Source organism: Monodon monoceros, unplaced genomic scaffold, assembly GCF_005190385.1.
Source record: "Monodon monoceros isolate NGI ecotype Baffin Bay Population unplaced genomic scaffold, NGI_Narwhal_1 Super_Scaffold_12, whole genome shotgun sequence".
NCBI classification, from domain to species: Eukaryota; Metazoa; Chordata; class Mammalia; order Artiodactyla; family Monodontidae; genus Monodon; species Monodon monoceros.
Window position 1 is genome coordinate 104,855,788 of NW_021703768.1, and position 14,755 is coordinate 104,870,542.

The following is a 14,755-nucleotide window of genomic DNA, read 5'->3' on the forward strand; positions in this document are numbered from 1 at the left end:
TAATACTCCACACACTGTCTTTACATACTGAGGGCTGATGAACTAAGGGAGGGCAATACCCTCAATTTGTTAAAATATTATCCTGGTCAGTAATAAAGTAATAATGATAATTAGTAGTTTATATGACTTGAGTGCTTACTATGTACCTGCATAGTGTACTAATTCCTTTATATATATTTTCTCTTTAAACTCCCCAGTGGTCCTATAAGATAGATACTACTGCTATTCCCATTCTTTTCCCACAGATGAGGAAATTGAGGCTTAGAGGAGGTTAAGTCATTCTTCCGAGGTAGTATGATGCATATTAGGACTCCAAGATCAGTCTGAAACCGGACTCCTCTACTCCTCCCAGGGCTCTTTAATTGCCAGATAAACTCACTCAGCTAGCTCAAACAAGGGGATTTGTTTACTGACAGGATACCACAGGAAAGCCCTTGGATGACAATAGCAGAAAAGCAAATACTGTAGGACCACCTGGTGCAGGGGATGGGGGTGGTGGACAACTGAGAAGCTAGGAACCAAGACCGTTCCCACCAGCTCTCATCTCCTGTTTCTTTGCAGTGTCTACTACAAATTTATACAATATTTTTTTGAAATCTGGGAGATTGGGACTCTATAGCACCAAGCATTTCCAATGTCTGAATCTCCCTCTATTATGTGTCTTATTAAAGAACTTATATATTTTTTGATATGGAGGAAGGATGAACTTTTCATTTTGCTGACTACTACTAAAAATAAAAATTAAATTCTGATTTTAATTAGCCTGTGATCCTAACACACAGGGAAACATTCTGTTTTCATCTGGTATGCTTTTAAAAGTAGAAATGAATGCAAAGAAGCACAAAGCCCTACAGGAAGGAGGTCAAGGCCTTAGGTTCCCAAAGGAATAGATTTGCATAATTACTCTCTCCTCATGAAATTTATTTAAAATTGTCGTTTTGCAATTGGTAAATGCAACATTTCTGTGTAAAAGATGTTTTGTTTTGTTTTCCCCCTAGTTCTTACAGTTAGTCTATGTAAGGCAGAAAGTGATGTAGCTATAACCGTGAGGTTTAGGGTCCTTCCCTTGAGGCCAGCGTTCTGTTACTTCAATGCCGTGTTTCATGAATAGATTCATATTCTGGCACCAAGCAAAGTGCTTGGACTAGAGCCCAGTCCTCCTGACTTCCAGTCTAGGGCCTTTTCAATAAGTTGTGCAGATGTCTGGGGGGAGGGGCAGGGGGAGGGGGTGGCTCGTGTGTGACCCAAAACAGTAGAACCTGAAGAATCAAAGGGCCATCTCCCGCCCCTCCCACCATTTTACAGAATGATGTTACTTGGTCCAAGTGTCTGGTTTTGACATATGAAGGTAGCAGTTTTTGACTAAGGTTCTGCGTATGTATGTTTTGTAAATATCTGTATATTGAACTCTCCCATTGGACTGCAAACTCACTTATAGCAAGCAGGTGCTTATTTATTTTTATATCTCCACCACCCAGAATATAGCCTGGCACATAAAAGGCATCAAAAAAGTGCTGATTGGAGGAAAGGAAGGAAGGGAGGGAGGGAGGGAGGACAGACTGCACAATTTGCCTCAAATGTAGGGTCTATTTATAAGGTTCAGCCACAAAATAAAAGCAAAGTGAATATGTAGCTATTTGAGAGAAATAGAAAAACTTTCTTATTTGCCTGAGGTATTTGTTGGTTCCTTCTCTCATGTTCCTTCTTCGCCAGGTTATTTGTTGGATAGATTTTTTAAATGAATGGTGCTACATCGAGAACAGATTGGAAGATGACAAAATGCTAATAGGAATTGTCAGAAAATATGAAAGTATGTGAAAAAAGAATGAAAAGCAATTAAAAGTGTGCAATATTAGTGACATAAAGAAAAATGTAACTTGCAGAAACTACTTTAACAATAATTAAATATTACCTGCTTCAAAACAATGTGCTGATTGCCCTGCATGGACTGCCTTGTCAAAACATTTCACAGGGAGGAAAACAGAACATTCCAAACCAGGGTGCAAGGAAAGAGAAAGGCCAGTCCTCATATTGACAGCATGGCCATTAGTTCCCAAAACAGGGAGAGGAAGTAGCTGTATGGATGTTTCTCTAAGAAAATATGAGCGATTCCATAACTTTAAAGGGTTGCCTGTGGGTTATAAACAGTAATTCTTGGACTTGCTCCGGAGCTAGACCATCTGGGAGTCATGGGACCTCTCTGACCTGTTTGAAGCACTTGCACTCAACTAGCAGACAAGTGAGAAGTAGCACAGGCCAAAGGTTTTCCTTTCTAAACGGGGAGGGAGGGCTCAGGAGAGATTTAAGTTATATTTCTTTTTCATGCACTCTTTTTTTCCCCGTGATAATTGAAAAAAAAAAAAAGACCAATATTATTCAAATCAACTTCTCAGGTAAGCTAGAGTTCCAGATGAGTATGGTTGAGAACCTCTGGTTGGAAACAATCACCCAACGATTCATTCATTCATTCAACACATATTTATTGAGCATCTAACATGAACCAGGCGCTGTGGATACAGTGGCTAACACAACAGACAAGTCCTTTATTTTTGAGAAGATTCCATTCTTGTAGGAGAGGACAGATAATAAACAAATGGGCAGAGGAGATAGTGTCTCTCTGAGACCATTCCCCGCAACCTTCTCTTCCCTCCTTATACGCCAGGCACGGTGTAGAACAGTGGCCTTCTTGCTGTTCCCTAGCATACGCCAAGCTCAGCCCTGCCTGGAGGTCTTTCCCCATGCCCTTCGCTCTGGCTGGCAAGCTTTGCTCCCAGACTTCACATGGCTTCCTCCTTCAAGTCTCAGCTGAGATGTCACCTGTCAAAGAGGCTTCCCTGATCATCCTATGTAAAACAGACCTCCCTCACTCTCCCTGATGTTCTATTTTATTTTCTTTATATCTCTTGTCTGTTGAAACTGTGTTATTTATGTGTTACTTTTTTATTTTTGATAAAAAAGTAGAATGTAAGAGCCACCGCTGTATGGGTTTTTGCTTGTTTTGTCCATTTCTATATCTCACGCGTTTAGAACAGTGCTATTAGAAATGCCCACTTACTCACATGCCCAGTGACGAAGTGTCTGGAGTCAGAGGACCTAATCTCTTATCTGCACTGTGGTAGCTGGTCTCCAAAAATGGCCCACAGTGAGCTGCACTCCTGGTATTCACACCTTGGGTAGTTCTTTTGCCTTGAACCTGAGCTGGCCCTGTGGCTCGCCTGTGACCAACAGAATGCAGCAGAGGTGAAGACGCCTGATGTCCTAGGCTATCTCATAGGAAGCCTTGCGGATTCCATCTTGATATCATGGAACATATGCTCTGGAGGAAGCCAATCACCAAGTTAAAAAGTCCAACTATACTGGGACTGCCATGCTGTAAGGAAGCCCAAGCTAGTCATGTGGGGGGCCATGCAGAGAGACTAAAATGCTCAGATAGTCCCCAGCTGTTCCAGCCATCTCAGCTGAAGCATCAGATATGAGGGCGCACATCCAGCTCAGAAGAGCATTCAAATAATTGCCCTTGGGGGAATTGCCCCCCCAACCTTGGGGGCCCTCTGACTGCATCTGCATGAGAGCCCCCAAATGAGAACTATCCAGCTGAGCCCCATCAATCCACTGTACCATAAGAGAAAATAATACATCATTGTTTTAAGCCACCAAGATTTGAGGTGGTTAGTTTCGCAGCAATAGATAACTGCAAAATGCAGTCACCAAAGGTAGTTCTAGATCCAAACATTTCTTTCTCCACAAATACTACATATGTCTAAGGATCCTTGGGCTTTGCCCCCCTCACACACACTCTCCTCTAAGGCACATGTCTCTGCCATTAATAAGCTTTGTTTTCACTGTTCACTTTCCTACTACCCTTTATAAGCACCCACTGGGAGTCAGAAAAGCTGGGTCTTCATCCTCATGGGACCACTGTAATTTTGGCCAAGTCACTAAACTCTCTGAAGCGCGGGCTCAGAAAAATGATGGCAGGGATTTGATATTTTAATTCTGTTGGATGTGTGGCAGACAACCCCTTCCCTCAAACTGAAACTAATACAGAACAGAAATAAATGAGAGAGATACAAGTGGAAGAGTTCTGACTGAAGCAGGACAGGCTGTATATTGGAGTAGTGGTTAGAGGTGGGGACTGCAGTCAGAAGACCTAAGCTCAAATGCTGGCCCATCCCCTCACCAGTCACCCCAGAACCCGGTGTGAAAACCACTATCCTGGCTTGTCTCAGAGGCCTCCCCGCTTCACATTGCTGTGATCTGTAACATTTACCACACAGAAAATAGACATATATTTTAAAACTTCAGTGTAGATTTTAATTTATTGTTTATATGGTGTCATTTATTTTAATTTAAAAACAGAGTATTGACCTGGAAGAGTTTTTTATTGCTTCTGCTTTCTCACAGAATCAGATTTATACTGGTTTCTCCCAACTACCATCTGCCCCTAGAGCAGTAAAGCCCTTACGATCTTGCCTCTTCCTCTCAACACAGGTGCTAAACTTAGTTCTTGCTTCATCCCTAGAGAGAGAAATAGAGTATTTCAAATTTCCCCATCTGCAGTATAACTTGGCTTGGGAAATACTGGTTTAAAACCATTCTATTTGATTTTTTAAGATTTTATTTTCAAAGGCCTCTATAGTAGGAGATAGCCTACTAGAGTTTCCCATTCCAATGTTTAATGGCTGTATTCATTTGGAAATTTTCCCTCATATTTGACAGAAATCACTCAATAAAGTTCCCCTGCATATAATGCTTCTCAACTTTCATTTCTACAACTTTTAAAAAATGTCTTATAATTAAGTTCTTCAGTGTCACTGTACAGCTCTCTTCTTTTTTTTTTAATTTTTTATTTTTTAAAATTTATTTATTTATTTTTGGCTGTATTGCATCTTCGTCGTTAGGTATTCGTTGCTGCGTGCGGGCTTTCTCTAGTTGCAGCGAGCAGGGACTACTCTTCGTCGCAGTGTGCGGGCTTCTCATTGCAGTGGCTTCTCTTGTTGCTGAGCTTGGGCTCTAGGTGCGTGGGCTTCAGTAGTTGTGGCTTGCAGGCTCTAGAGCGCAGGCTCAGTAGTTGTGGCACATGGGCTTAGTTGCTCTGCGGCATGCGGGATCTTCCTGGACCAGGGCTCGAACCCGTGTCCCCTACACTGGCAGGTGGATTCTTAACCGCTGGGTCACCAGGGAAGTTCCATGTATAGCTCTCTTCTGAACTCTCTCACTTTTTCCCCATTTTCTCCTCTGCATAGTAACCTTAAATTGAAAACAGGAATGGTCTGAAGAGTGTTCCTGGATTCTATGACTTATGATGTATATTAAATATTTTGTGTAGTTAACTTATTACAGCACTTCCAGGTTTCATCTTGGTAAGAGCATCAGCATTTTCTAAAACATATGTCATCAGACAATATACATAAAATTACAGGCATGTAATGACACTTTACATGTACTTATATTGGCTAATAAACACATACCCCGCCCTGTGTTATAAATTAGGTAACTTCTTGACCATACGTTGCAACCAAATAGCCACTCAAATCTCCAAACTCATATTTGAACTCTGCCCCAAAACTATGGACAGATGCACAGTGTTTCTGATCAATGTTAAAAAGAGATCACAATCTGATCAATATTGTTGACTGAAGAAAAACTACACAACCTAAAAGTTTCAAGTTGAGTTTTATTCGAGGATCTTACTGAGGACTATGGTCCAGGAGACAGTCTCTCGGATAACAATGAGGAACTGCTCCAGAGAGATAACAGAGGAGCCAGGATATATACAAGTTTTTTTGCTGGGAAAAACCCCCCCCAAAACAACATGTAGTCGAACATCAAAAGATTACTGCTAATCACAAACAGATATCTCAAGTTAATGATTTTAGTGTTTTTCTATGTATGGGGAGATACAAGATTTGGGGTTCACTGAAATTATTCCTTAGATACACATCTTAACTATCTAGTATCTAGGGCCAGTATCCAAAGCACAGATAGCTTCCTGGTTTTCTCCATCCTGAATTCCCCATAGGGCACACCATAAGTGGGTACCTGCGGTGGCTAATGGCTTGATCCTTACAGAACAGGGATGGCAGGCAACATACTTTGTTTACTGGAATGTCAGGCAACATTCTCTGTTCACAGTATTCTAAGCTGTTGGATAGAAGCCCCTACCTCCTGAAAGGTTATGGGTTAGGCATTTTCTACTAGAACTGCTTCGATAACTGGAAGAAGTATTGGCTAGAACTTTGATGTCAGAAACAAGAAATTATGTTCCCAGAGGCTTGGAGGAAGAAAAATAGGGGGTAGGATTTTTTATTGGTGCCAAATCAAAGAGTCCCCCAAAATGTATTTTAGACATAATCTTATGTCTTTATTTTATCACACGACAATGAAGTTTCCCTATCATTTTACTGCTGCTGCCTTTTAAATACTGCATTCCATTTTACTGTAGGATAGCCCAAAGAATAAACAAATTAGGAAGCTGTTTGACAATGTCTCTTAAACTCAAGCAAATGCCACTAAGTAAAAAAACGTGTACTAGCTCCTTTCTAGTTCCTCCCCACTAGGAAAGGGCTATTGACTACTTCACAGGCTCCGACGCGCAGGCCCAGCGGCCATGCTCACGGGCCCAGCCGCTCCACGGCACGCGGGATCCTCCCAGATTGGGGCACGAACCCGTGTCCCCCGCATCGGCAAGCGGACTCTCAACCACTGCGCTACCAGGGAAGCCCTGTAATTATTCTTAAATCTAAAATTAATTTTAGAAGAAAATCCGAAGGCAGCCCCGGAACGTAATGTTAGTAATTTTATCCCAGCCATAAAGTTAGGCCTCCAACAATAAGGTTTTATATTAGTTATTCTTTATTCTCAACTACTCTGTAGCAAATTACAAATCTACCAACACATACGTTATTTGCTATTGCAGGGGAGCAAAGTTGGCCACCCCAAAATGCATCCCTTTGGCATGCAGATTATTTCAAGCTAAAAAGAAGCAAGGCCCAAAAGATTGGGGAAGAATCTTTGAACCTTCTCCTAACTGCCAAAAAAAATTTAGATAGAAGACCTGTTCCAGGAAGGGAGCTGTCACCGTAGATTACTACAGTATAATATGAACTAGGTGTGTAGACAGGGAGGAACCTAGCAAAGTCTGCTTGTTGAAATTCCTCTCTGTGTTCCATTGTTTCTGTATGACCCAGCAAACAGTTTTTGCCACCCATTTGCTCATTTTCATCTTCCTGTGAATTGCCTTCCTTCCCTCAAACAATGGAGCCATCCACAACTGTGCACCCTGAGGGGATTCAGGATGGAAAAAAGCAGGACACTGGCCCCATACAGTTAAGGTGCATATCAAAGGAATGATTTCAATAAGCCCAGACTCTTGCATCTCCCCATACATAGAAGAGTGTGAAATTCATTAACTTGAGATGTCTGGTTTTTCTTTAATTAACAGTAATCTTTTGACTACCCGGTTTTTGTTGCCAAAACTCGTATATATCCTGGCTCCTCTCTTACCTCTTCCGGGCAATCCCTCAGAGCTCTCCAAGAGGCTGTCTTCTGGACTTAAGTACTCAGCAAGTCCGCCAAATAAAACATAATTCTCAACTTTTAGGTTGTGCAGTTTTGTTTTTTTTTTCAGTCAACGCTATGAAGTCCCAAACCCTTGCCCCATTCTCTTCTCTCAGGTGGCACATAAGCCTCGATTGCCTAACTTGTCCTTGGGCCTCATTTTCTTAGGGAGCCCCCTGGACGCAGGTAATTAAATTTGATTTTCTCCTATTAATCTATCTCATGTCAAGTTAACCCTTACACCAGCCAGAAGAATCTAGAAGGGCAGAGGGAAGTTTCTTCTCCTTCCCCACTCTACTAAATGGGTGTTTAGAATAATGGCTAGAACATGGCAGGTCTCAAAGTTCCTTAAATGAGTACGTGGATGCTTCAAACACAAAACGTGACAGAACCAGCAAGGCGGGAAGAAGTGGCTTCATTTTATTGGTTGGGCGCATAGTAAGCAAGTTGCTGGTGAGGTTTTGATGGCTGCTTCTCCACGCTCCCCTCCGCCCCTACCAACTACCTCTTATTGCCTCAGTCACTGAACCGACCTATTGTTTTAAGCTCTGACAGGCAGTCCTCAAAGAGACTACACCCTGCTTGAATAATTCAGGCTGGGGCACAGGCCAGACCACAAAGCGCATCTGTGCGAGAGAGAGCCTCACTCAGTCCTGTCGTTTCCAGCATCTACAGCCGGCCGCCCATTTTTCATACCCCATATTTACAGTCGGGGTAGAAAAAAAGCCCAGTTTACCAGGAGGCTACTTATACGGCGCCGGGTTAGGCATATGTTTCACCTGCTTGGCCAATTAGCTTCCTCTGCCCGCAAGACTAGTTCAACAGGTTTCCTTTTTCTCTTCCTCCGCCTCCTGGGTTGGAGAAAGAGGTTGTCACTTCGCTTCGACCCTCCCCTTCCCTCCCTCCCAGCTCTGCCCCGCCAGCTCGGACCAATCGCGCCGGCTCGAACGTGTCCAGGTTGGCGGCCCCCGGCAGGGCCGGCCCGGATGCGCCGAGCGGCCCAGGGCGCAGGGGAGGGCGCGGCGGGTTCGCTGGGCCTGCGCCCCGGACGGTGGGAGTCGGGGAAGCGGGAGGAGGAGACTGTCTGAAGGTGCCCTCCAGACGCGGCCCTGATGACTGAACTACAGCAAGATGTGGACGACACAAAGCCTGCCAAAGTGCTCGGGAAGAGAGAGAGCAAAATTGGCTCAGCCCAGTAAGTATCCTCCGCTGGATCCCAGCCGCGGCGGTAGAACGCGCGCTGCCCAAACTTCTCTGCCAGGGAAGAGTTGGGAGTGGGAACGGTTTTCTGGAACTTTTAACGTGGACAGAATTGTGGCTTGAACTCTTCCTGTGGCGCCCGGTCTCTTTTTTGCCCCCGATTCTGTAGTAGAGAAAAGGCACGGCAGCGTTTCAGAAACGCACTGCAGCTTGCAGTCCGGTGGGGATGGGAATTATCTGAGCCGAGAGCACGACCGGTGTTTTATAAATCCCAAGGGAGGTCTGGGGCGACTCTTCAGAGCTCCAAGCCACTTCAAGAAGCAGCGCTTAACATTTATTCTAACTGTCTTACATCTTAATGACTTGTGTGAAGATGCAGCTGTCCCGTAGATGTCGTCTGGTCACTAGCTTCACAAAGATGCGTATTTTGTCGTTCGATTCGGAGCGTGAGGGCGTTTTTTTCCCCCCATCCCCTTCACTGTTTCCCCTCACGAGAGAGGAAAAGTAGTGGAAAATATGAAATACGCTTTATCTTTCCCCCTCAAAGACTGCCTGCCTTTGTTGAGTACTTAACACAAACTTGTTATACGCTTTTTTTTTTTTTTTGAGGGAGGGTGTGGGAGTGGGGTGAGGGAGCACAGTGAACATAAAATAAAACATCAGATATTGGGTTGTGACTATCCTCCCAAAAGATTCATGTGCGTAATAGGATTTGCACATTGTTTGACCTATAAACTCTTCTGTTTTAAGAAGCTGAAAACTCAAATATTTGATCACAAGGATTAGCTTCCTGTAACAAAATTTATCTTACGTACTTTTTAAAATCCAGAAGTATGGTTATTCATGTGATTGTTATTCCGAAACTTTTCTTTTAAAAAAGAAAAGAATCTTTAAGTGTTTGGTCATTTTCTATATCACTATAACATTAAGTGAGACTAAGGTAAATATCTGAATAAGCCCAATTTTAATTTTTATGGTACCAAGCTGTTGGGTATCTAAAATGCTTTATTGCTACTAGTATAAAACAGATGACAGACTTTTTTAATAGTAAAGATTCAATCCCCCAAAAAGAAAAGATTAAAAAAATTCAATCCTCATCCTTCATTATTTCAGCATTTACTCATTTTTAAGAACACAGCCTGGTTCCACATAAAGACTTGTGTTGGTAAAAGCATATTCCACCCATTTATTGAAGTTTGGGCCGACCTTTTAGAAAAAGAATAGCTTTTATTAGCTGCTTTGAATTGTGGTTTCAAAGGCTTTGGTCATATTCTCTTCAAGTGTCTGCTTTCCTTGGCTACTTCAGCTCAAGTTCTTTCCACTTTACTGGCTGAAAAAAGATGATTGAGGAAAAATTGCTCTAGGTATAACTCTCACAAAATGTTCTTGTTTCCTTACCCAGAAATAACATCCTTACTTTATACTAATAATTAAAGCCCAAGAAAATGATGAACCAGCAAATGACATGTATTTCCTTAACCATTCTTTTATAAACTTTACCTCCCTGAAGAAGAGGTGTTGTGGCTAGTCTGGTCACCATTTCATAGATGTTTGAGGTGACAGGAGTGGTAAGTGGCACTGGCAGGACTGGAACCCAGGACTCTAAACTCCTGGATCAGAACTCATCCAGAGGTACTATTTATTATTTTCAGCTACACAAAGCAGAATGATTCAAGCCCACCCACTTAACAGCTGTTAAGTTTTAAATCTTCACATTCCCTCCCAGTCCTGAAGATACTCAGTCAAGGAGAGCATTCTGATTGATTGAAAACATCTGCCATAGCATTAGACTAATTTTGTTAAATTAAAATTCTTTAGATGTTGAGAACATAATTATGTAGAAGATACACAACCACCTTGAAGCTCAAGGCCCCGAACAGCCAGCCCTTCATTTGGAACATTCAGTTTCACAAGTTCGTTTCAGTTCTACAAATGGGAATACCTACTATTTGTTCAATAATGGTGGACAATACAAGAATGAATGTGATTTGGTATCCGTCTTTCTGTAACTCCAAGAGCACTGTTGAGGGGAGCCATGTATGTATATTACAGTACTTCAAGGGACGATGGTGGCCATTGCCACATTAAATACACAAACAAGATATTATAAAAAGTTTGGCCTATAACTGAATCTTCCCGCAGTTAGGATATGTACCCATTTGGCAGTCTTTGGTTTATTGAGTCTTTGGTTTTTCCCCCGCAAAGTGTTAATTCCCAGGCCTACTAAAGTCACTTCTGATTCAATCTTAAGATTTTAGACCCTCTTTTTTTCTGAGCTCTTAAACTCCTGGTCTGGTAACAGAATAAAAGTAATTTAAAGACACAGGTAGATACATTTTCACAGTGATATATTGGTGTGATAATTCCATATTTGAAATCATGTTGAGTAGCAAAATTTTTATGCTTGGAAACCCAGTCTAACTTGTCTGTTTTGAATTTCATCTTAGATTAATCATCACTAAGCTCAAAGTTGTTGAAGGCTAAGTGTCCCAAGGGGACATTTTCTTCACGAGTGTTAGAACGGCTTGCTCCTCCCCATTCTCTGCATCTGTAACTTCACCCACATGGGCCTCATCACCTAGGACCTTAGCCTCTTAATTAATAATAGCTGCCAATTATGGAGAATGCTTGCTATGTGACAGGCTGTATGCTCAACACTTACTCATTCATTGTCATACAGAATCCGGTCATACTATCATTATCTCCATTTTACAAGTAAGAACACTGAAATTCTGAGAAGTTAAGTAACTAGCCAGGCAGAGACACAGTTAATAAGAGAACAGCTCAAATTCAAGTCCAGGACTCCTAACTCTAGAGCTTGACCTTGAATCTTTATCCCTCTTCCTATGCTCTAGAATCTACGATGGCCCTCCATGACCTACTCTTAAAAAACAGCCTCCTCTGCCAAGAATCTAAGACCCTTAATGATCTGGACACACATAGACCATTTCAACCTCATTTCCTAATCCTGGTCAGCTTGCACAGCCTCTGTAGCCAGCCACGCTAGCAGCACTGTAATTCAGAGGCGATAATGCAGAAGAATAAGGAACATGTGTGCCAAACGTAGTACTGAATCAGGTTCCCTCATTCTTCCCTCCTCAGCTCTCTATTACTTTGCTCAAGCAGTGCCCTCTCTTGTCTCTCTTAAGATACTTCTGTAAATCAACTCGAGCTTTCCTTCATTTAAAGCCTCTCCTAATCACTGGCCATACTCTCCTCTTTCTTACCAGTGCTCACCCTGTCTGTATGTGGTCAGCCCAGAGAAGTTCACTGCTACTACTATTACTATATATTAACAGTTAATGTTTATGTAACGTTTAGTGTGTACGAAATACTGCTCTAAATTATTAACATATATTCACACAGTAGTCCAGTGTACATTAGTTAACTGTCCCCAAAGAGGTTGCAAACTCCAATCACGTTTTTTCTTATTGAATTTCTCAAAGGACTCAGCAAATAATCACTTTCAATAACTATCTTGGTGAGCTGTGGAGGCTGGGATCCCATCCCCCGCGGATTAAGGTATATAATGTACTTACAGCTGACTTTCAGTTTGACGACCTCAGGGGAAGTTATACTCTCAAATCAAATTATCTGTCAGCAGTAGAATTTTTTTTTTATTGTATCACAAGAATCTTTGATGTTTACTTTAAAGTTTACTCATGGTGCTGTAAGTAGCAGTAGAATTTTTAGGTACATTTACTTGCCCAAGAACTGTGACCTATTTATTCATCTTTGTGCTGGAAGTGAGACTGCACATTTACTCACCACCAAAATACATATTCAATTTAAAAATAACAGCCCCCCCCCTTTGTTTTAACCAAGAATTGGTAGTTCTAGCTGCATATTTCCTTTCGAGATCCTGGTTTTTCCCTACTTTATCTTTTTCATTCTTAATTTTGTGTTCACGTTGCATAGATATTTCTAACATAGCCTAACTTTTTTGACACACGTTTTGTTAGATACACTTTTATTTCTTAAAGTCTCTGGCGGATCTCATTTAGTAATGGCCTCGTTACTTTTAATGAATTTCAAAAAGCATCTAAAACTAATACTGATAATACTTCTGGGCAGTTGATTCATATTTCAAATAATGAATTATATCACATGCCACATACACTTGTAATGCAGTTTGGATTTTAAACATTTAAAATTTAATAATTTGGGATGTAAGAATTCTAGAAATTTGTTCAATTTCATATGTGTGGAGAAAGAGAGGGTAGACGTATGCAATATAAGCAGTTTACCTTAAAAGGAAGTTCTCTGGGATTATCAAGAAATAATAATGATCTGGGGCACATATTTTGACTTTAAAGAGTGAATTCAAGCAAAAATAAATTACCTTAGTCTTGTGCATATTGTGGGTACTTGACAAACAGAATAAGAGTTGCAGTTGGGGACTGATCTTGCATTGGAAGCAAGAGGAGCAAAGATTATTCAATTATTGAGTATAGCTCGACTTCTTAGTGCTTGCTGAAGTCCAAACATTGAAAGTGACTATTTAGCAAGAAAATCTCTATAAATTATCTATATATTATATATCTTTCCATATGTGTGTTTGTATATTATTTTTCTTCTTTAATTCTAATTTCCAGCTCACCAACTCTGACAGATTACCCAGCATACTTTTTTTTTTTGGCGGTACGCGGGCCTCTCCCTGTTGTGGCCTCCCCCGTTGCGGAGCACAGGCTCCAGACGCGCAGGCTCAGCGGCCATGGCTCACGGGCCCAGCCGCTCCGCGGCATGTGGGATCTTCCTGGATCCGGGCACGAACCCGTGTCCCCTGCATCGGCAGACGGACTCTCAACCACTGCGCCACCAGGGAAGCCCCCAACCAGCATACTTTTTAATATAAACTTTGGGATAAGAAGAAAAAATTACAGCTTTAGAAAATATTAAAATTATATTAAGGTAAAACAATCGAGGAGTTTGAAAAGATGGAGAAAAATAGTGTCCTGGTTTTAAATGTTTTGAAAAGAAATTTAATGAACCAAATCAGCTCCATGGCTCAATGTTAATATCATTGGAAATTGCTGATTTGTCAAGGCAGTACAGAAAGAGGTTAAGAATGCAGGCTCTGGGAAACTAGGATGTGAAGTCTGACTTTCCTCTCTCCTAGAAGTTTGACCCTGGTGAGTTGCTTAGCACCTCCAAGCTTCATTATCTGTAAAGAATAATAAAGTCAGCTGTGGGAACTCCCTGGCCATCCAGTGGTTGGGACTCCACGCTTTCTCTACCGAGGGCACAGGTTCAGTCCCTGGTCGTGGAACTAACATCCTGCAAGCTGTGCAGTGCAGCCAAGAAATAAATAAATAAATAAATTTAATTAAGCCAGATGTTTTGATTAGGCTTGCCTTGAGGCTTAAATGCGAAATGTCAGAAATTCACTTCACCTAGTGCCTGACATGGTCAGCGCTCCATAAGCCATAGCTGTGGTGGTCCTCACTGTTGAAGGTCTGGGACTGTGGTAACCTAAATGGGAGGGAAGTCCAGAAGGGAGGGGATATCTGTATGTGTATGGCTGATTCATTTTGTTGTGCAGTGGAGGCTAACGCAACATTGTAAAGCAACCATACTTGAATAAAAATTAATTTAAAAAACAAAAAAAAAGAAAATATAATTAAACAAAATAGTCAAAATTCAAAAGGCCTAGTAACTCTTAACAGTCGCAGGCACCAGTGTCCTATTAACTGAGCCTCTGTTGCGTCAGCTACACCTACAGGGCACTTTGACAGCCACTGAGCATTTCCATGAATCCAACATGGCATCTTGGTTTTTAGTTTATGCTGAAAAGATCTCATGCCATAACTCTTTAGTGACCTACCAGCTTATTTAAATGTTGCTTACTGATTTGGTGTTCTCACATCTGTTGTCCAGTGCTTTTATCTCTGATCCATTGATTTCTACATCCTACATCCTGGTGCTGAGCTTTTCTTTCATGGCTCCTCAACTTTAAATTGCTGAGTTGTTTCCATTTGCTGAACTTCAGTAGACC

General features: G+C 41.7%; 1 protein-coding gene across 2 annotated transcripts in view; it reads left to right on the top strand.

Annotated features, from left to right (window-relative positions):
- Nucleotides 1-7,617: 7,617 nt before the first annotated feature.
- GRAMD2B (GRAM domain containing 2B) overlaps nucleotides 7,618-14,755 on the top strand; it is a 67,772-nt gene continuing 60,634 nt past the window's right edge. For both annotated transcript variants that reach the window (XM_029216185.1, XM_029216184.1), the window contains exon 1: nucleotides 7,618-8,755. In XM_029216185.1, coding sequence (XP_029072018.1) covers nucleotides 8,673-8,755 — 83 coding nt within the window. In that variant the 5' untranslated portion in view covers nucleotides 7,618-8,672. The remainder of the gene's footprint in view (nucleotides 8,756-14,755) is intronic.